Below are 21,052 nucleotides of genomic sequence, written 5' to 3' on the forward strand. Positions count from 1 at the left end.
AAAAAAGTCGTCTTTATTAGCACTGGCCTTTAAACTCATCCTGGACAACGATCTCACGAAACAGTTGACCAGGGTTTCAAGACTAGTCGGCCTACCTCAGTATGTACGAGTACTAAGCGCTGACTGGCAGCAAGGTTGGACTCGGGGAAAAAGTGAGGGCAGACCACGTCCAAGGAATGAATAGATAGTTATATACAAACCATTACAGACATCGAGGCACAAAGGAATCGGAATCGAGGCGAATGCACTGCGGCAGACTGTGCATGAGCCATTCCCGTCCCGGTGCGTTGGCCTTACTCGTTGAAGGCTTGAGAATGTTGCCCCCACTGTCAGTGTCATTGCTCGGATTAGAGTGAATGGATGCCTCAGGCAGACATTCAAGGCAAATCACATGCAAGTCACGTGCCTGACTTATGACCTAGGAAGGATACTGGCAGCAACGACCGGATGGATCCTGAGAGATATCAAAAGTACTTAGTAATACCTCTGGAAAAGAGTCTCTCTGAATGTACAGTATCCTTGTCCTTCGATTCACTCTGATTAACTACCTAGGGGTCTAACAACATAGGTACTCAAGCGGAAGTTTTGAAACATGGCAACAATTCCAGCAGGAAAAATCTGAACCATAAGTCATTTTCACAGAGACCATAACATGCACTAGTTAATCTTGTCATGACAATGTCAGGATATATAAACTGAGGTTGAGATAAAAAAAGAGACCCCAAGTGTACAGAAAAAGACGCCTTCAATGCTCCCGGAAATAGCAAACGAACCTCGGAGGGCAGAGTTGAAAACAGAACATGGGAAAAGAGTCATGTCTCATCAAACGTAACATAATGTAGGCAAACACAGTCATGATATAATGTCGGAAACACAGAGAGGGGTTCTAGGACGGCACTTTGGCAAAATGCTGTGTCCAGATCCATCCCACCCGGTGTGTAGGATCATCTTGATTCCTCGCCAGCCATAGTTCGCCTTTCTCAGCGATGACGTCGAAGATCTCACCCTCGTCATAAGTGAGATACGGATAGCCAGCCTCGTATCGAGTTTCATCGATCTTGAAATCGTACAGACTAGCAGCCAGGAATAACACTTTCGGATCCGTCGTCGGTCCCGGTTGCGATGTCTCCTGAGATGGTGAATCCGACATTGGCATGGCTGAGGAAAAGAATCCCGAGTATCTACCATTTGGGGAGGCAGTGTTCTCCCCAGTCGTTGATTCATACATGCCGGTGTCCTGCAGCAGGGGTTCTTGCATAAACGGGATATCCAGGTCGAGACGTGGCACAGTCGGCGGCGGCTCCGTCTGCCGTGTAGAAGACATGCTAGGCCTTGCGGACGCACTTGGTGTGGTGGTGGTATCGATAGACCGAGACACCGAGGCATCGGTTCCACGCCGCCCACCCTGGGATGGAAGTTGACTGTCGACGATCGAGCGGGTCGAGCTGAAATCGAGGGAACGTTTAGGAGACGCATCCACTGCGCCAGGAGCAGTTCGCGGACCGGACGTTGCTATAGACGGCGATCGACCGGGCGAGCCGCTGCCAGCATCGAACGACGCAAAATTTACCATATTAGCCGTGTCAGCGAGCATGGCACCATTGCAGATGCTCAGAGTCAAGACCTGGGCCTCGTGGATGCCAAAGTCGCCAGTAAACTCGCGCACGATACTGTCAACATCACTCGGGAACCGATCCAGCAGCTGGCCGAGTTTTTGCTGGAGCAACTGAAACCATCCGCGTTGGATGGCAATGAATCTTTCGAGGCATGCTTCCATCATCTGCGCTGTGAGTGTGAAAAGTTTGGGCAGTTCATCCTTGAGGGCGTCGTTCAGGACAGTGAACTGCTCAGCTTGCTCTGCCGTCTTCTTGTCGGGTCGATCGCGTCGATCTTTGATCGCCTTGAAACGCGCATAGTCGATCAACCGCTTATTCCGCTTGTGCATGACTTTCTGTGGTCCCTCGTAGAGTTTGAGCAAAGTGACCATCGGCTCGATAACTCGCTGGCGCACAACGGTAATCTGTCTCCCAGTGAGCTCGGAACGCCACCACGGCAACGTGAGGAAATGTTTCAAGGAAAGAGAAAAAAAAAAAAAAAACAAGAATGGTACTCACATGATCTGGTAGAGCGATATTCACGATATCGCGAACAATGACACGTAAACGTCGCCATTTGCTCTCGTACTCGATGTACTTGCCATGTGCAGGTGCCACATCGAGGAAGCGGTCCACAGCCAATGCGATATCCTGAAGTTTGTTCAAGCCGGTCTGGATCTCCCGCGTGTACATCTCAACGTCCCGCATCACAACCTGGAGCTGGAAATAGCTATCGTTGAATCGCTGCGCTAAAGCGTCGTACTGCTTGTCCTCGACCATTTCGGAGAGTCCGACTTGTTGCTTCAGCTTCTCAGTCCGGCGACCAAACGCCTTGGACAACCCGGAGCGCACATCGGAATCCTTTCGCTTTCTGCTACTGACAACTTGCCCAACGAGGTCGGCACGTTTCTTGAGCTCGTTGATGCGGACAGATATTTGCGTAACTCCGTTGACAGCGGAAACAAGCGACTCGCGGTCCGGATGATCTGCAGGCGTGGCATCGATGAGCTCGTTGAGCAAAAGCGGGTACTTCAGAATGCGCTGGACCGGCTTGACAAGGAGAGAGTCCAGGTCCCACGCGGTGGTCAGATCCGATGCCCACTCGCGGCACTCTCTTAGCCAAATGGCCACTTTCTGGTTGCGTTGGAGACTCTGTAACTTCTTGTTCGCAGCATCGTGATTCTTGAGGTACTCTGTGTAAACCTTTTCCATCTGAGGGAGGTTTTCCAAGAACACCCGGCCCACAAAAGTCTGGCGGTCTTGATTCTCATCAATGATATCGTAGCCCGAACCGGACGGACGCGACTCGGAACGTTGACTGTCGCTGCCACTGTGGCCGTTACGCCGTTTGCTGCCCCACCTCTGAGACTTGGGCATGACATAGACGCTCCTTGCGGCTTGCTTGAGACCATCCAAGAAAGTCATGGAGAACTGAACAACCTGATCAGAGTTTCCGAACAGTATCCTCACGTCCTCTGCCGACAGATCGAGGCAGGAGCTCGACGTGCCCTTGTATATGTCATCCACCACTTTCATGTCTCGACCGTAGGTGTGTTCCGTGTCCACCAACTCTTTGATTACGTTTCGACGCTTGTTCAACCGGCGCTGCTCCGGCGTCGGAGAGCTTGGGCGTTGAGCGGGAACGGGTTCCCGCGGGAGCGGAGGAGGCGGGGGAGGAGCTGGGGGAAGTGGAACTTGATGTTGGGATGTAGCAGAGGAGGCCACGGTCTGTGGCGAGGACGCAAACGCACTTTGTACGACTGAAGACTCTTCGCTGTCTCTGACCGGTGCAGGAGCCTCCGCAAATGGCGCACTCGGGCAAACGCTTGACGGTGGCTGGCTGTGATAGATACTGGGCGATACACTGGGGGCGGGAGCTGGCGCCTCTGCAGTGGCAGCTGGCGGTACCGGCGGCGGGCTGTGTGTGGGCATGGGCGGCTCGACTGGCGGCGACTCTGGCGACTGCACATGAATTGCCAGACCGAGGCCATCCCACGATTCACCCGACGAAGTGACAGGCGGGAGGAATCCCGGCGTGTCCGCCGTCTCCCCACTATCCTGTGGGCCGGCAAGAGAATGTTCTTCCATCTGAGGAGGCGAGGTCGACGCATCCGCGGCAGCGACCTGCATCCAGTCGGCAATAGACGGCGACACGCTTTCCCAATCATCGCGCAGGGAGAGACTGGGTTTGTGTATTGCATCGCCGCCTGGGGGAACAACTACCGGGTCGTCTGTGAGGCCGTTGTTCACACGGGACGACGATTCGGCCTCCTCCCCTCCATGGACGACTTCCCACGGTCGATCGGGCGACTTCAGAATGCCCTCGGTGAGTTCCTCCAAAAAGAGCTTCGTCACACGCTTGGTATCCCAGCCACCCTGGCGAACGAGGGCATCGGGATCGGAGTGTTGTCGAGTGTGGAAAGGCCTCAGGTAGGGTTCCTCGTGGAGGAGACCCCCCAGTGATCGCTGGTACTCGGCCGCCTCCTCCGACTCCTCCCACGGTGGCGAGGGTTCGTCATGTTCTTCAGCGTCGGCTTTCTGGCCGGTGCATTCCGATTGATCCGCCTGACCTTCGGACGGATGATCTCGCAATGAGGACGACCAGGATGCCATGCTCCATCGCTTCAGCTTGTCGTCACTGACCGCATCACTGCCTTCAGTCGGGACATCGCGATGATCGTGGCGAGAGTCACCGGTGTGACCAACGGCGCTATCGCCACTGTTTACCGCATCAAAGAATACCGTTGCATCGCAGGGCTCCAGCATGATCTGGATGGATTCTTTGTCATCCTGATCTGAACGATCCTCTTCACATTCACTGCTGGAACTGGATTCCCGTAGCTGCATGATGCGGCTGAGAAGATCCCGATGGTCGCCGTCTGCGTGATCCTGACTGACCTGGGGCTCGGAATCGAAGTGGGTGGTGTCAGTGTCGTTTGTCCCGGCAGTCCTGGCGGACGGCGGCGCTCCGTCCGAGGCGCGATCATCCATCGGAGCGGATGAGCCCGCAAGGTCCGAACTTGGAGGCGCGCCCAAGGTGGGTGAATCGCATTTTGGCGGTTGGGGAGATGCTGAACGAGCCGCGCGATCGGCCCCCGGTTCAGAATGCACGACTGAGGTCGTGCCCTTGTCCTCCACGGTTGACAACGTGAGGGCCGCCGGCTTCTGTTCAGCATTGATCGGAGTGTTGAGCGCGCCGAGATTGGCATCCGGCTCCGTCACGGCAGGCCCATCCATCTGCGGCACCGCGGGTCGCTCGGGGGTTGCTGCGCTCTCCCTTGATCGCATCCGGCGCAGTTGTCCCTCCCGCAGGAGCATGGACCGAACCTCCTCATGTCGCTTTTCTTGGGCCCGCCTGCGACGCTCGGCCTCCTCTTGTTCTCTCTTCGCGGTTTCTTGCACCGACTTGCTGAATGCTTGCTGGATCTTCTGCCGACGAGCAGCGAAATCCACATTTCCCAGCTCAGGTAGTCGACGCGATCGCGATCGGGGACTCCGAGAATCTGGGTTGGTCGGAGAATCGGACGATTGGAAGCGTGAAACGCGATCAACGACCTTGGCGCGTGACGCGGACGTCGTCGCCGTGGATACGGACTGGCGGGGCCGTGAACTGCGAAGAGGCGGCGACTTCTTAGGAGGAGGGGCGGAAACGTAGACGTTCAGCGAGCTTGTTTCGGCAGCGGCCCGGGGATGATGGCGGGAAAGGCCGCGGCGGGAGGGCGATGTGACCGGCAGCGCACCTGTGGTGTGCTTCGAGGCATCGGCCGCGGGCGCCGGCTTGGCGGTCGGCTTGGGAAGGCGACTAGTGCCCTTGGGAGCAAGGGGAACGTGGGCCAATGAGTGAGTCGAGGAGCGGCCAACAACGGAGCTCGAGCGAGACGAGCGTTCCGAATCGGAGGCATGGCTCGTGCGGCGGGTGGGGATGGGAATGCGGGACCTGGAATGTCCGGGGTCGAGGCTCGATGGAGACGGAGACGGCGGCTCTGGAGGCGAAGTGACCGCCATGTGGACGGGCAGTGTCGTGTCCGGTCTGGCTACGCGCCAGGCAGCGTCGCTTTGCGCTCGCTGACGACTGCGGGCACGATGTCGAGGGAGCTGATCAGTGTCTCCGGGGGTGTGACCGAGATACCAGGCCGTCGGCGACACGGGAGATACAGCGTCGTCGGTGGAATCGAGAAGCGCTGGGTGCGGGCTGGGAACGCTGCTGTCGGAGCCACGGCGGCGCGCGAGGCCCGCAAGTCCATATCCCGTCGCCGGAGCGGTGGTGATGAGGGTGGGTAGCTCGCCAAAGAGCGGCCTGCGCGGGGCCGCCGAGGGGGCGTGGCGTGTGTTCGGTTGCGGGTCGACCGGCGATGCTGCTGTGTCGGGTCGACGGAGGGTACGGCCAGTCTCACTCGTGACACGCGTGCGAAACGGACTGATGGAGCGCGATGGGTTGCGGGGTGGCACCTCATCGGCCGTCTGGTTGAAGCGGTCCACCAGGTGCTTGACGGACGGCTGTCGCGGACGGGGCGACGGCGTCACGGTCGCGGTCGGCTGGGCCGACCGGGCCAGGTGTGACCGGGGCGAATTGCGTCCGGAGTCGGTGGAGAAGGGGGCCGGGTGGGAGTCCTTGGAGGGCGGAAGGTAAGCCGGATGTCTGCAAGGGAGGGAGGGCGACGGTGAAGGGGAAGAGGAGGCAGAGGATGGCGGCGACGGAGTCGGAGAAACCGACACTCCGGAGGCGCCGGGAGGAGGGAAGGAGCGATCAAGACCGCGGCTTCCTGCAGTTGTCGAGGCAGGGGCTCCATGGGAGGAAGGAGGAGGTGGTGGCACATAGGTGGTGGCCGGGAGAAGGAAGGTGTGGCTGTCTGGGTCGTCACTTCCATCTGCGTCAGGCATTGTGGTGCAAGAAGAAGCTCCGAGTCGTCAGGGCCCGGGCACAATCACGACATTCCACCAGGGTAGGTAGAAGTAGTAAGAATAGTAAGAATAGTAGGAGTAATATTAGTGTTGTTGGGGTTGTTCATCAGATCTACTGAGCAGACATATTGGAAGTGTTGCTGCCCACAGACGGCGGACGATGATGGCGACAGTGACTTCAAGGTTAGTCATTCAGGGGAGATCGATCCTCACAAACAAAAGACGAAATCCTTCCTGTGTTCGTGTTGACGATGAGGAAAGCCGGCCGCAAGCTTTGGCAGGGGGACAGACAAACCACTAGGCCGGGAGACCAACCTGGTCGCGGCGGGATCTCGACTTGGGCCCTTCAACAACAGACCATGCGATCGTTTCATGCAGGAGCGGTGTCGAGGGGATTCGATCGGATTGGTGCTGCTGAGTTGGTAAAGCGGTGATGATCAAAAATTAGCGTCTTAGCGGAATGGCACGAGAGTCGCCCGGATGGCGGGTTTGGAGGGACTCTGGGGACACTGCACAACGTGGAGTCGATTTATTCGCACTGACGGGTGGTTCGGGCGGTCAGGGTTCGTCCAGCGAAGAAGAGAGGATCAGGACTTCAGGAGAGCAGAAGCCTGTGAGAAGGAGGGGTTGGCCAGAAGTTTTTTTTGTCAGGATTGGGAGACTCCAGTCTGGACAAATGAGAAAAAGGAAACGGACAGACAATCTGCCGGAAGAACAACCCGGTGAACAAAGAGGCAGAAGTTTACAACCAACGAAGTGGCCGACACCGCTGGAAACGACGCCATCGACCGTTGGAGAATTCACAGTATAGTGTACTCGAATATCCTGAAGACGAAAATGGCTACTCGTACAGTAGGTAGGAACCTGACAAGGATCTCTCGAATCAGGCATCGATCCTCAGTCATGGTCATGGTGGTGATGGATTGGTTTGATGAATGAGTTGGCGCCTCAAATCAAGCCCTGCAATGCGAATGGCGGTTGGGCGGGCGCTTGAACGAGCTAACAGGAAATGAAATCTAGTCCTGTAGGTACTTATATACTCTCGCTTGTCCACGACGGCGGGCTGGTTATTAACTACTGTAATTCCCTTGATTGTTGGCAGTTTGTCCAGGGTGCCATACTCGTATGTATTTTTCATGGCGGGCCGAGAAGCATTTGGGCCGAATGATGGAGCCTAAGGCCAGACTCTTCTCACCGGCCTGACGTTGAAAGATCGCCAGTCGATGCACACCCCATTCCGCCAGCTATGTAAATCCGGGACGAGCAACCGTTGAAGATCAGTGCTCGGTCAGGAAAGGAGGATGAAGATCAGAACCCAACGAACGGGCAGAGAAAGGCTAGAAGCTCCAAACTCTTTCGGTGACCATGCCTATCGTGCATACGCTAATACAGGATGCGTATCCTACTGGCGTGTGGGCTAAAAATATCATGGTTTCTCGAAGGCCAACTGGGTTAATCGGCAGAGTAATTACTCTCCTGTCGTTGGCTTTGCTCGTCCATGATTCTGTTGGGAGATTCGATTTAATTTCTTCCTCTACTCGTACGGAGACTTGCTGTTAGACTCTAGGCCAACAGAAGAGGTGACTTGTCCACAAGCCTAAACATCAAAATTCGTAACGTTGGCTGTATTGGTACATATTAAAACCAGCCATATGTTACGCTGCTAGTCCAAACAAGGAATAAAAAGTACAAGTGGGATGTATTCAATACAGCCCGAATAGTTATGCCCAGGCCAATCTTGTTGACGAGGGCGTTTCCAGACTTTTTTCCAGACCCGACGTGATAAAGTACTTCATCAATCAGTCGGGAAATTTCATGCTCTAAATCCAAAGTAGGTTCGACAGATTATCGCCAACGAGCTGGACGTTCCATATCCTCGTGAGTTCAGTTCCAACAGCGCTTCGTAGCTAGGTTAGCTTATCTTCGACCTGCCGGGTACAAAACCTTGCCAGTCCTAACTGCAAAGAACATCAAAAAACACCTGCCGGTCAATCCCCGTTGATTCAGGACTATGCACATACGGAGACTTCGGACAAAATGGGCGCTCATGCAGTCCACTCACTGTCGTGTATTGCGCGTGAACCGCGGGGTAAATTGCGTCTCCACGAGCATGGCACGGTCGAACTCGGACTTGACAGTCCTTGATTACTAGGAGCTTGACTACATGATGACATGACGATTCCTTCACTAACGCAGTGGTCAGCAATTGGGCTGCATCTGAGGCTCGATCAAAGTCAGATATTGCACCACCTTTCCTCGATGACAGGCCGATGCCTCATCCAGTGATGAGTTAACACACGGCAAAGTTATCTAGCCAGCATCTACAGACTCCTGTGTCGAAACCGGACCAGTCACGAGTTCCGAGCAATGGAAGCTGGTCATCGGCATCAAACCGGTTGCGAAGTATTCGCGGCAACGGCGGTACTCTGACAATAAAAGAACATGGAAGCATGGGATGCAAGCACTTGAGCAGTGCATACGATGTGCAGGAATGAGATGATTTCTGCTCCATTGTTGCCTGAGAGCATCACTCTGGCCACAGCACAACAAACCTTGGAGTCAATTCAACTAGTGGTAGTACTATGTAATGGTACTATTCTAGTGCTTATCCGCGAAACCCATGCCGCTCCTACTACGATAGTATTAGGAAATCCTTGCTATCGTGCTCTCATCTACTAGTAATCACTTTGATACTATAGTCAAAAGTTCATAATTTTGCACATGTCTGCATCATCCACTGTGAAACAAGCTTGAAAGCAACTTCAATGACTTCATTTCACTAACCTAGGGCCGAATCATCACAAGTGCTTGGTGTCCGTGAGGAGCCTGGAGGTCGAGAAGCCAGGCCATTTGAACTCAATCTTCCCAAACCTTCTTGTAAACTTGCAAATTACGAGTAACTAGTTAACAACTTAATAATAACTAGTCAATTTGTAATAGAAAATAAGCTCTGATTGGATCGTGCGACCTTTGCAAAGTTTACAACAACGGTGATTGGCTGCTAGGATGTCCACAACGCGTCTTGGTGTAGACGCGATGCTCTGTTTATGTCACCGCGTTTTGATAAGCAATAGGTATAACTTACTGATGTTTATGGGTCAATTGAACCCTACTGAGTTGCATATCAAGGAGCACGCTTGGGAACCATCATCCAGGTAAAGTCATCATGGGCAAAAAGAGAAAGCGTCCTGCCAAAGAAGCGACCAGATCGGCGCCTGCCTCCAAAAAAGCCCGCCTAGACACCATCCACCACCCAGTGCTGTCGCGCTATTACCGACGCCTGCTGCCGCTCAGGCAGTATGTGCTCGATCAGTTGCCGGCGTCCTCAAAAGCCCGTCGGAGGCGAATCGCAGAACTGGGACGCGATCATGGTGTCGATATAGATCCTGGAGTCCGCCAACTGGCCGATCTGCTGGACTCGACCTTGGTCGGCATCTTGGAGGAGTCGGACCAGGAGGTGATGGAGGCGCGCCAGCGAGATTTTGTCCACTTCACTCAATCGCAGGAACGATCCCTCCTAAGCTCCGGCAGAGGGGTCGTCAAAGGAGCGGCCACTGTTCAATCCGATGTAAGTGTCTCTCAAATGCAAACAAGGTACTGAGCTCTAACGTTCTTCAGATCGTGGAATGGGTCATCAAAACACTCTTCGACCGGGTGTTGAACAAACGATCGCAGCAACGGCCGCAGCATGTCTTGGCTAATGGCTTCGAACGTGCTACGGGCTGGCCCCAGGATGTAGACGCAATGGGTTGCAACATCCCCGGTATCAGGGCTGTGTTCCCGAACCCCCAGGTGACTGTTCTCAAGCAAGCACCCTGGACTTCATTACTCGGTCTCCTTGGAAAAGACGGGGAAGACATCATGGTTCGACTGTTGCTGGATTGCGGAATCTTCACCTGTGTCGATGCTCAAAGAGGCGTCTATCGCCAGCTTAGTGGTAGGTTGGGTGGGTTGATACGGAAATATCTGCAGTGATTGACGATTGTAGGTACTTACCTAACCACGCTCGATACCAAGCCGTTGACGTCGCCTGGAAAGAACGAGAGCCGGCCAGAAATTGATAACAATAATTATAATGATGCCGAGAACGGCAATTGCCGGCAGGCAGTCTCGCGCAAGCTAAACAGCATCGTCTTCGTGCGGAGGCGTATGCTATATGGGCGTCCGGCCCTGAACTCGCGGGGCGAGGTCAAATATGGCCTTCGGCATATTCGTAGGTTCACGGGAGGCTCAATGCGTAATATTTTACTGACAAAATAGACGTCTTGAACAGGTTTCCTTCTCCGGAAGATGAACAGCACACGGTACATGTCATGAAGTACATATTTCCGCGTCAATTCGGCCTTCATAATGTGTTTACGTCGACAGTGGACCATCGCGAAACAAGTCAACCGTTTAAGGACTATACGATGCGAGAAGACGAGATCAGGAAGTCTCCACAAAGTCTGAAACTTCCGAAGCGTCTTCGCGGTCAGCCTCTGCAGTTGGTTCGAGCATTGCAGAAGCGGAATAAAAGTTGCCCGTATACCGAACTGTTACGTTACTATTGCCCTCTTGATGTATGTGCACGCACAAAATGGCAATGATAATTTGCTGACAAACAGTAGGAAGTTGGCCCACCGCGACTTGTCTCTGAATCTTTTCAAGATCTCACTCCGCAGACCCCACGGGCCGCTCAGCTTCCATATGCCCAATCCCACGGGAAGAGCGTGCCAGAGGGACTCTCACAGTCGGCACCACCAGCTCGAACATCCGATGCTCATGTTACGAAGCAGAAGGTTTGTTTGATGGACTATGCCACTCCAGCTGCGTCCGTATCTGCATTCTGCCGTGCTGTTCTCCGAAGACTGCTTCCGAAGGACTGCTTTGGCGTGGGCGAAGATGGCGCTGCCAATTGGCGGACAGTGATGCGATTCCTCGACCTGTTCATTCGGCTCGGTCGCTTCGAAAGCCTTAGCTTGCATCAAGTTTGTCAGGGGCTGAAAGTTAGTAGTGCACTGAGATCGCTTTGCTCAGAGGCTGACATAGAGCAGGTGACGTGCATTCCGTGGCTCAAAATCCCGCACAGCCGGCCAGGAGATAAGATCTCTCTGACAGATTTAAACAAGAGGGTTGAGATCCTACAAGAATTTGTTTATTACCTGTTTGACTCCTTGCTTATCCCCCTAATCCGCGCCCATTTCTACGTCACGGAGTCTCAGGTTCACCGCAACCGGCTGTTCTTTTTCAGACACGACGTGTGGCGCCGGCTCACAGAGAGGCCCCTTGTGGAGATGAAGTCCTCGCTATTCGTTGAAGTGAAAAGAAAAAGGGCTCAGCGGATCCTAGCCAGGAAGAGGTTGCCATGGACATATGTGCGGCTGCTACCCAAAGCGAGCGGTGTCCGTCCAATTACAAATCTCCGACGCAGGGCGACGCAACCGAAGGGGAAAGGGAGCCGCACTTTTCTGGGTGCGAGCATCAATTCCATGATGGCTCCGGTCTACAGCGTTCTCAACTTTGAAAGGTCGCGCCGTCCCGACCTCTTTGGTTCGTCTCTGTTCTCCGTGGATGAGATTTATCAGCGTCTCAGGGCATTCAAAAAGAGGGTCAGGGGTCAGCGGCCGCCTTTCTATTTTGTTAAACTGGACATTGAACACTGTTTCGACACCATCCCGCAACGTCGATTGCTTGACTTGGCGAAAAAACTTGTCTCTGAGACAGCTTACACGATCAGCAAACACGTTGAGATACGACCGGGCAGCAGGCAAAACAATATGTCTCATTGCGAAAAAGATGACCCGCAGGGAAAGCCCTGGCGTAAATTTCTGACAAAGGCCTCACCGACGGATTCGATCTGTTCCTTGACCGACAGTACGAACATTAAGAGCAACGCGGTCTATGTCGACTTAGCAACCGTCTACAATCAGTCAGCGCAGGAATTGTTTGCTCGCCTTGATGAGCATGTCCGCGCGAACTTGGTCAAGATAGGCAAGAAGTTCTTCAAGCAGCGCGAGGGAATCCCGCAGGGCTCAATCCTATCCAGTCTTTTGTGCAATTACTTTTACGGGGCACTGGAGCGGGAAGTCCTGGGGTTTCTATCCTCTGGCGATGCGTTGCTGTTGCGATTCATTGATGACTTTTTGCTTGTCACGCCCGATGCGGGCTTGGCTCGACGATTTCTTCAACTCATGATTGATGGGCAGCCGGATTACGGGGTGTCGGTCAACCCAGCGAAAAGTTTGGTGAACTTTGAGGTCACGATCAATGGAACTGTCTTGCCGCGCCTGCAGGATTCCATCTGGTTCCCCTACTGCGGGAACCTCATCAATACGCGGACGCTGGAGATCAAGAGAAACTTTGCTGCGATGGTCCAGGGCCATCCCGGCGATAGCGTCACGGTGGAGTATAATCGTGCGCCTGGCCAGGCACTCCATCGCAAGCTCGTGGCGTCCTTTCAGGTCGTCCAAAGCGGCGCGATGCTGTGGGACACGCAGCACAACAGCCCGCGAACGGTGCTCGGAGGAATCTACGCCGGGTTTGTGCACGTGGCGAACAAGATGTACTGGTACGTCCGTTCGCTGCGGCGGCGGTCGCGCGCATCGCCGGCATTGTTGGTGAAGACCATCCATGAGCTCATCCAGTCGGTCATTTCCCGTATTCGATCGGAGCTCAGGAAACGGAGGGATCGATCCGGTGAGCAACAAGAGCACTTTGAATGCCGAATCGCCCCTCATCAAATCTACTATGTCGGGGCTGCCGCGTTCCGTAGCGTTCTCAGCAGGAGACAGACCTTGTTTGCCGCTATCCTCCGGGCATTGGAGCAAATGGAGCGGCAAAGCCGTCCAAAGACGAATCGAGAACGCCTATACCTGCGGCGGGTCATTCAAGAAGAAAATGAATTCAGCGGGTGGACGCTTTGATGGCCACACATATATGCCGATTATACTCTAACAAGGAGCCATCGAAACCAATGAATTCATTGTCAAAGTCACTAAAAAAGAACTAACTAATGTAAAATACAATACAAGCTTGCTGAACGAACACGTTTTTAGAATGTCACCGTGTATCGGCCATGATGCTTTGCAACCACTGATTCCGACCAATCCAGCTTCGGATCTTCTTGCCAAAGATCCACATCGGAACGGTCAAGAAGCAGACGAAGAGGAACAAGCCGCCGAGGACGCTGAAGACGGCCAACACTCCATCCTTGTCCAACCAGTCGTTGACAAAGTAGGTGAAACCAAAGGTGAAGAGATTGCGGGCATTGATGGCGACGAAGATCTCCTCGCTGAGTTCGGGGTAGCAATCGACGACGTAGCCAAAGACACAAGTGGAGGCAAAGGCCATGGCCATGTTGGCGAAGCCAAAGGCCAGGACGGGACCGGACCAATGGGTCTGATAGTGGACGGTGGCGCCAAAGCCGAAGAAGCCGACGGTGCCCAAGAAGATGACGATGACCACCATGGGCAGGCGGAACTCGGGCTCGTAGATGCCGCGGTTCTTCTTGGTCAGCCAGACGCAGATCCAGTCGTTCAACGGACCCGAGACCACTTCGCCGATCATGGTCATGATGAACGGGCTCAGGCTGATCAGGCCCGTCTGCGAGACGCTAAAGTTGTACGGCGGGTTGACGAAGATGACGGCGTTGACGACGGAGTAAACCACGATCCAGGTGATGGTGGTGCCGAAGAGCAGGAACCCCCAGAGGATGGCCGGGTAGAAGAAGAGGAGGAACGGACGGATGAAGACGCGGAGGAAAGGCGCGTCGCTATATGTGCCGTTGTAGATCTTGAGGGTGCTCCAGTAGGACGGCCGCTTCGGGGTATGTTCGAGCTCGACGGCCGTGGCCTTTTCGTTGTCGTCCCCGTTGACTTTAGTAGAAGAAGCGGAAGACGTCTGGTCGGTCGACGATGGGGATGATGGGCGGATGTACGTTGTCTCGGGGACGAGGAAGAACGTGGCGATCAACAGAGCGCCGTAGAGGATGGCGCAGACCCAAAAGGTCCAGCGGTAGCCCAGGTCCTGGATGATGTAGCCCGAGATCAAGGCGCCGCCGGCGATGCCGCACAGGAGGAACAGGTTCCAGACGGCGATGCGGGTGCCGCGCTCATGCACAAAGTACAAGTCCTTGATGGTGGCCAGCACGAGGATCTCGTAGGGCGCCATCCCGATGGCGGAGATGATGCGGCTGCCGAGGAAGGATGGATACGTGTCGGTGGCCCCGGCCCAGACGCTGCATGCAAAAAGAATGATGAGTGCAATCAGATAGATGGGACGCTTGCCGTAGACCTTGGCGAGGGGATTGATCAGGAAGACGCAGAGACCCAGGGTCAGAATCAGCCACGCGGTGGCCTGCGAGAGTGTGTTGACCGTGATGTTCATTTCCTCCGCAATGTCCACAAACCCCGGCGAGAGCATTGGGCCAAAGGCGCCGACCACTGCGGCGGAGAGGCCGATGATAAACAAGATCAAATCCTTTTGCCATTGGGGCCACTGCGATGATTAGGGTTAGACGCAAATAAAGATACTGTAAAGGGAAGGGGGGAAAAGATCATCATACATTCAATGGATCATCCGGCGAGTCGGATGGCTGAGGTACCAGGATGATATTCGAGAACCGGCCCTTCCCGCGACGTAGCTGGTCGCGGGGAACATCGCCGAGCTCTGTTGGAAGGTCGTCTGATGCCGTGTTGTCCCCCATGATGGCTGATCATGGTCAGTCATGATCCTGGGTCATTGGGGGATTGGTGCCGTACCTGTCCCGGGGACAACCTCCATCTTCTTGCAATCCAGGATTCCGAACGGCATGGTGGGCAAGCAGGAGCGCGGATCAATGACTTGGATTCCGTAGTAGAACCTCGCGCAACGGCCGTTGTCGAGGATTCATGGGAAAAAAGGAGTGACCGTCGGCATATATATTCGCAAGGCTAAACAGGTCGATCTTATCGGGGAGGATAAGCTTTTGCCTCTCTCAGGAGCTGCGTTTGTCCTGGGCGGCATTGATTCATTGGCTCAAGGGACATCGCGGGGCCCCAGAAATCCGGGGTTTGTGGATTCCCCCGCGGGAAATCCTTTCAGAGGAACAGAGGATTTTTCTTGATTTCTTCTTAAACGAGGCATGGACCGCTTCCGAAGCATTTGCTGCCCTAATTTTCCATGCCAGTTGGACACGTGGGAAGGACTAAAGTCATTAGTCATCACTCCTTTTGCGGATCGACAGTCTGGAACCATTCTGGCGGGATTGGTGGACTTGGCTGGGGAGCGAGCTCATTGAGGGCAAGTCGTCTCGAGTCGATAGCCGAATGAGGCTATGCATCCTGCAGTAGAACATTTCCGAAGGCATCGGATGGTGTCATACTGATGAACGCTGGATTAACTGATACAGTAGGTAGCTGTCGAGGAATACAGAGTTCCAGATGAGTCAAGTACTTACCTTTCTTCAGGGTAAATTCGACATGGTCGGCTTCCAAGGCAGAATCATCAAAATGATGCTGCAATGTAAAATGTGTAAAATGTGTAAACCTAACTTACATCCCTCGAAACGGCAAATCTTTGCATTCAATCCTCATCTCTAGGGTACTATGTACATAAGTAGTAGTATCTACAGCTTGGCCTGCGATTCCTTGTTCATCTCCCTCACCACATCGTCATACACCTTGTAGGCATGCTCTTCCGCATCAAAGTTCAACAGCCACTCTGGCCGATCAAGCCGAACGAGCTGCGGATTCTGCTTGACCTTCTCAAAGTCCGCCTTGTGCCACTTGTCGCGCGTCGTCTCACCGGTCTTCTGTGCGCGCAGCACACGATCGTAGCGAATCCGTTGGTACGCGCGCAGCGCTTCGGGAACTTTGGACTTGTCCTTGCTGCGGCCCTGGCACTTTTCAAGGCAGACGGCGAGTGTCACTCCATCTTCCATCGCCTGGCTGGCGCCTTGGATCGACGTGGGCAGGAACGGATGCGCCGCGTCGCCAATCAGCGCGATGCGTCCCTTGGGACTCACCCATGTAGGCAATGGGTCGCGGTAGATCAGCTTCCAGTCTACCAGATAGTCCGTAGGCGTCGCCTTGACAATCTCCTGGACGACCGGGTCCCAGCCCTCCACCACTTTGAGGCAATCCTCGATATACCCCGGTGTCGACCACGAGTCTTCGATATCGGCTTCGTCCTATTCAGCCAGTTAACCCCCTTTTTGGTCGGAGCGCGGTTAGTTTTTGGGAAACGGACACACATACCTTGTGTGTACACACCCAGCTAAAGTCCTTGCCATTCTTCAGACTTGCGGCAAGGAAATGCACATCCGGCCCAATCCATGCATAGTGTCGGTCTCCGTTCTTCCAGAGATGATCCGTCAATGGACTCTTCAGGTTCTCACTCTTGAACCATGACCGATACACCGCGTAGCCTGAAGACTTGGGCTTGTCTTCGTATCCCAAGACAATCTTTCTGGCTGGGGACCGGACTCCCTCCGCAGCGAAAACCGCATCGGCTGTGAATCGCTGTTCGCCATCGGGGGTCTGCACGACCACTCCCGCCTTGTCATCCGTCTCAAAGTAATCAACGACCTTGTGTCCGAGTCGGATATCAATGCCACGCGCCAGAGCGTGGTTGAAGACAATCTCATGGATCTCCCCCCGGTGGCCGTTGAACCGCTTCCCGAACCGGTCCTCCTCGTCCTCCCAGTACTGCTTGAACAGCCATTCACCCTTGTACGTCACAAAATTCACCCCGTCACTCCGGTGGCAGATTGGATCCAGCTGCTGCTCGACACCCTCCCATCGCCGAAAGATCCGTCCGCTGTTGGGGCCAAACGAGATGATGTCTCCAAGGATTTTCAGCTCCGGAAACGACTCGAACAGAATGACCGAATGGCCCTTGCGGTCGCACTCAATCGCTGCTGTCAGGCCAGCAAAGCCGGCGCCGACAATCATGACGGAGAGCCCAGACGCTGGTTTACGTGCGAACTGCATTTTTTTTCCGTACTTCTTCTAATCAGATGTCCGGTTACTTGATCTATGATCAGAGAGAAAAAAACAACAAGACTATGTTTGGAACGATGAGAGCTCCCCCTTGAGTTTAATAGCTTCCCCAACCCATAGCTGGCCGCTTGGGTATTCCCGTGGGGAATCCCGAGCTGGAGGGCCGGGGAAATCGTGGGGCCCCATGTGGCTTTAGCCTACCCCAGACGAACACACGATTGGCTGGAACTGATGTATTTGTATACCTGACAAATCTGGCAAATAATAAAAAAGACGATGGACCATGACCATCTAATATATCTATCGACAGTATCCGTACAAAATGAGGGGTTCCGAAGAGAAACATCTGGATCGCAGGATAGCATCATAGATTTTCCCCGGCTTGGTCACCATGTCGCTGCCTTTGCCTTCAATCCTATCCGCTCTGCAGCCATGGTACATGGTCATTCCCGGCCTCGTGGTCTCGGGGTTTCTATTACTTCTTCTCCATGACTACATCCTCGTCCTGCGGATGCCACCGGGCCCTCGCCCTTGGCCCCTCATCGGCAACAAACACCTCATCCGCAAATCGGCACCATGGATACAATTCGAGGAATGGTCCAAGATCTACGGCCCCATCTTCACCTTGTGGATAGGCCGCCGGCCAACGGTCGTCATCTCTGATCCTCAAATCTCCACGGACTTGCTCGAGAGGCGAAGTAACAAGTACAGCTCGCGCCCACGCTTCGTGGCCATGGGCGAGCTGTACTGGGACAACGCTACCATTCTCGTTTTGCCATATGGCAAGAAATGGCAGCTCCACCGCAAACTGCTGCACCAGGCCCTCAACCCGTCCGCGCTGAAGCAGTACAAGCCCATCCAGACGGCGGAGGCAACCAGACTATGCCATGCTTTGCTCTCCCGCCCGCAGGATTACGAGACGCTGATCGATCAGTTTACCGCCAGCGTCGTGTTCAGCATCGCCTACGGCCATCGCATTGACTCTATGAACGCAAAAGTCATCCGCGAGCGGCTCGAGTTCATGCAATACTCGGCATCGCTGAACGTGCCGGGACGGTACCTCGTCGAATCCATGCCCATCCTCAAGTATCTCCCCGATTGTCTGGCGCCGTGGAAAGCCGAGATCAAACGGCGGGGTCGCATGGAGGCGGAGGCCAACATGGCCCTGGTCGATCAAGTCCGCAGGGACATGCGCACCAACAAAGATATCCCCGACTCCCTGACCAAGCAACTCCTCCAGGCTCGAGAGAAAGACCCGGCGTCGTTTGCCCTCATGAGTGAGCGTGACTTTGCCTTCGTTCCCGGCTCGCTGTTCGGTGCTGGGAGCGACACGACGGCGAGTACCATGTGCAGTGGCATCCTTATGCTCGTCACCAATCCCATCACGCTAACCGCGGCGCATGCCGAACTCGACGCCGTTGTGGGATCCGATCGATCCCCGACGTTCGATGACAAGGCGTCCCTGCCTTACATCAACGCGCTCTGTGCGGAGATTCTGCGTATCCGTCCGGTTGCTGTGCTGGGCGGTACTCCCCATGCGAATTCGGAGCCGGATACATACCGGGGCTACTATATCCCCAAGGGTACCAACATCCTGTCCAACTCGTGGGCAATCAACCTGAACCCTGCTTACTACCCCAACCCGCATCACTTCAACCCGCTGCGATTCCTGCCCAAAGGTGTTACTCCAGAGAAATATCCCTACCTGCCACGAGATTATCTCCAATCCACGCCGCAGGAAAAAGGAAAGCCTCATCCGTCCAAAGACGGGCAGAGTTCCTTTGGCTGGGGCAGACGCATCTGTCCCGGCGCCGGCCTCGCCCAGGAATCTCTCTTCATCGCTATGGCCAAGTTGCTGTGGGCCTTCGACATTCTTCCAGTAACTGAACCCGATGGATCTGTCCGGAAATATGACACCTTCGCCTATACGGACGGATTTAATATTCGACCTCAGCCATTTGAATGCGTGATTCGCGTCCGTAGCGACAAGCACCGCGAGGTTATGGAGCGTGAAATGCAGGAGGCGGAGAAAGTCAGAGAGAAATTTCCTCCATTCGTAGAATGATGAACACAACCTCAGAAATCAAATCTCGAGTTTTCACTCCGAGTGTGCTGGAACATGAATGAGTACGCAGGAGGTCAGTACAGGTTAATTGAATCCATTGGTGCCAAGCCAGTTTGCCCTAATTAGTTTCCGCAAAAGGAAACCACGTATTTTACTTGTCCAATACTTACGGCGAACAAATGGACGCGTAGCAGTGAATACAGACTCGATCGTCACGGAACTGTGCATCTGATACTTATCAAGATTCCCAGTGAGCAATTGCTTTGAATTAATTCGTCGGTAATAAGGGATGCCGACCATCTGCCGGCTACCCAGTAATCTGTGAAACCCTAACCCTATAACAGCATTGGTGATGAGGATCATGAGGTACAGTCATCAGTTAGCACGATCTACATGTCAGAATCATTTCACATGACTTTCAACTGGCAGAGCATGATGATCTGTGATTGGCTTGAAAACACTGGACAAAGATGCTATGTACAAGAAGGTAAAGCATCATACAAAGCGAGTGTATCGTACAGAGCGAACGGATCAAACAACATACAGAACACATCCGTCAGCCCTCAGACCAGGCACTGAATTTAGCACTGAGGGAACGGTGGAGAGTCAGGAGAGACATTGCCACCGTATTCTACCTGGTCTCCGGGGTCCGCGAAGACAGTCTCCTGTCTCTCCACGGTCGAGCAGCCATTGCCCACGTTCGCCACGAAAATCGGAGGATGAGCAGCGGCGAAGGACTCGGGCGTGCCGCTACCGCCGCTGATCGTCACGGCGGCGCAGTTCATGTACATCTCCCGGTTTCCGATCAGGTTGAACCAAGACCAAGCAAAGATCGCGTCACCATTGGCCACGTCATTGGGAACTTGGAAATCATAAGTCAATTCCAGAGGGCAGCCGCCCATGATGGACTTGATCACATGGAACGAGGCGCCGTTGTCGTAACTGAGGGACAGCTGGCACGAGCCGCCGCCATGGGTCGCCGTTCCGGCCAAGGTAACGTTGTAGGTCTGTCCTGCCTGGTACTCCGTAACGGCGCGGAAAGGAGTGTTGGCATGGTAGCCCTTGCAAGGGAAGTTGGAGCCTGGATACAGTATGTCAGCGTCATTGCTCGAGTCCCATGCTAAGAAAGTCCATGGGCAAGGAAGATGGACTGACCATCTGGCAAAAGGGGACTCGTCATGGAATAGTCGATCAGACTTGGATCAGTTTGCGGGTCAAATTTGCTTCGGAAAGGGTAGGGCCAGCTCATCTCCATGTGCGCAGCACATAGACCGAGGGACATCAGTCCAAGGAGAGCCTTCGAGAACATTGTGACTGAGTTGTTTTCGTGCTGACTGAGGTGCGAAGACTTGAGGGGATCTTGATGGTTATCGAGAGACGTTGCTGCGAGTTCGATGAACAACGACACTCGAGGAGGATTTGACGATGCCTTTATACCAGTCGCTAGCTAGATGCCCATGGTCATGAGCAAGCGCCGCTTGATATCCCAAACTCCGCTCCTAGCCATTCACTCGAACATGGGACGATGTGAC

General features: G+C 54.2%; 6 protein-coding genes across 6 annotated transcripts; 2 read left to right on the forward strand and 4 right to left on the reverse strand.

The window, feature by feature from the left end:
- Positions 1-886: 886 nt before the first annotated feature.
- VTN31DRAFT_3816 (uncharacterized protein) lies at positions 887-6,476 on the reverse strand (the record flags this gene model as incomplete). The annotated part of the gene is made up of 2 exons (XM_069404137.1): positions 887-2,020; positions 2,115-6,476. The coding sequence occupies 2 exons, from the start codon at positions 6,474-6,476 to the stop codon at positions 887-889; spliced, it is 5,496 nt and encodes a 1,831-aa protein (XP_069261141.1).
- Positions 6,477-9,663: 3,187 nt separating this feature from the next.
- Positions 9,664-13,399, forward strand: VTN31DRAFT_3817 (uncharacterized protein; the record flags this gene model as incomplete). The annotated part of the gene is made up of 6 exons (XM_069404138.1): positions 9,664-10,065; positions 10,116-10,434; positions 10,486-10,710; positions 10,758-11,056; positions 11,105-11,482; positions 11,531-13,399. The coding sequence occupies 6 exons, from the start codon at positions 9,664-9,666 to the stop codon at positions 13,397-13,399; spliced, it is 3,492 nt and encodes a 1,163-aa protein (XP_069261142.1).
- Positions 13,400-13,535: 136 nt separating this feature from the next.
- Positions 13,536-15,287, reverse strand: VTN31DRAFT_3818 (uncharacterized protein; the record flags this gene model as incomplete). The annotated part of the gene is made up of 3 exons (XM_069404139.1): positions 13,536-14,972; positions 15,040-15,185; positions 15,236-15,287. The coding sequence occupies 3 exons, from the start codon at positions 15,285-15,287 to the stop codon at positions 13,536-13,538; spliced, it is 1,635 nt and encodes a 544-aa protein (XP_069261143.1).
- A 793-nt stretch (positions 15,288-16,080) lies between these two features.
- Positions 16,081-17,446, reverse strand: VTN31DRAFT_3819 (uncharacterized protein; the record flags this gene model as incomplete). Its single annotated transcript, XM_069404140.1, has 2 exons — positions 16,081-16,644; positions 16,712-17,446. The coding sequence occupies 2 exons, from the start codon at positions 17,444-17,446 to the stop codon at positions 16,081-16,083; spliced, it is 1,299 nt and encodes a 432-aa protein (XP_069261144.1).
- A 400-nt stretch (positions 17,447-17,846) lies between these two features.
- VTN31DRAFT_3820 (uncharacterized protein) lies at positions 17,847-19,520 on the forward strand (the record flags this gene model as incomplete). The annotated part of the gene is made up of 1 exon (XM_069404142.1): positions 17,847-19,520. The coding sequence occupies one exon, from the start codon at positions 17,847-17,849 to the stop codon at positions 19,518-19,520; it is 1,674 nt and encodes a 557-aa protein (XP_069261145.1).
- A 581-nt stretch (positions 19,521-20,101) lies between these two features.
- VTN31DRAFT_3821 (uncharacterized protein) lies at positions 20,102-20,829 on the reverse strand (the record flags this gene model as incomplete). Its single annotated transcript, XM_069404143.1, has 2 exons — positions 20,102-20,601; positions 20,676-20,829. 2 exons carry the CDS (start codon positions 20,827-20,829, stop codon positions 20,102-20,104), a joined length of 654 nt encoding a protein of 217 aa, XP_069261146.1.
- Between the last annotated feature and the right edge of the window lie 223 nt (positions 20,830-21,052).

The sequence above is a fragment of the Thermomyces dupontii genome, assembly GCF_041956625.1.
Source record: "Thermomyces dupontii strain NRRL 2155 unplaced genomic scaffold VTN31scaffold_3, whole genome shotgun sequence".
Taxonomy (NCBI): Eukaryota; Fungi; Ascomycota; class Eurotiomycetes; order Eurotiales; family Trichocomaceae; genus Thermomyces; species Thermomyces dupontii.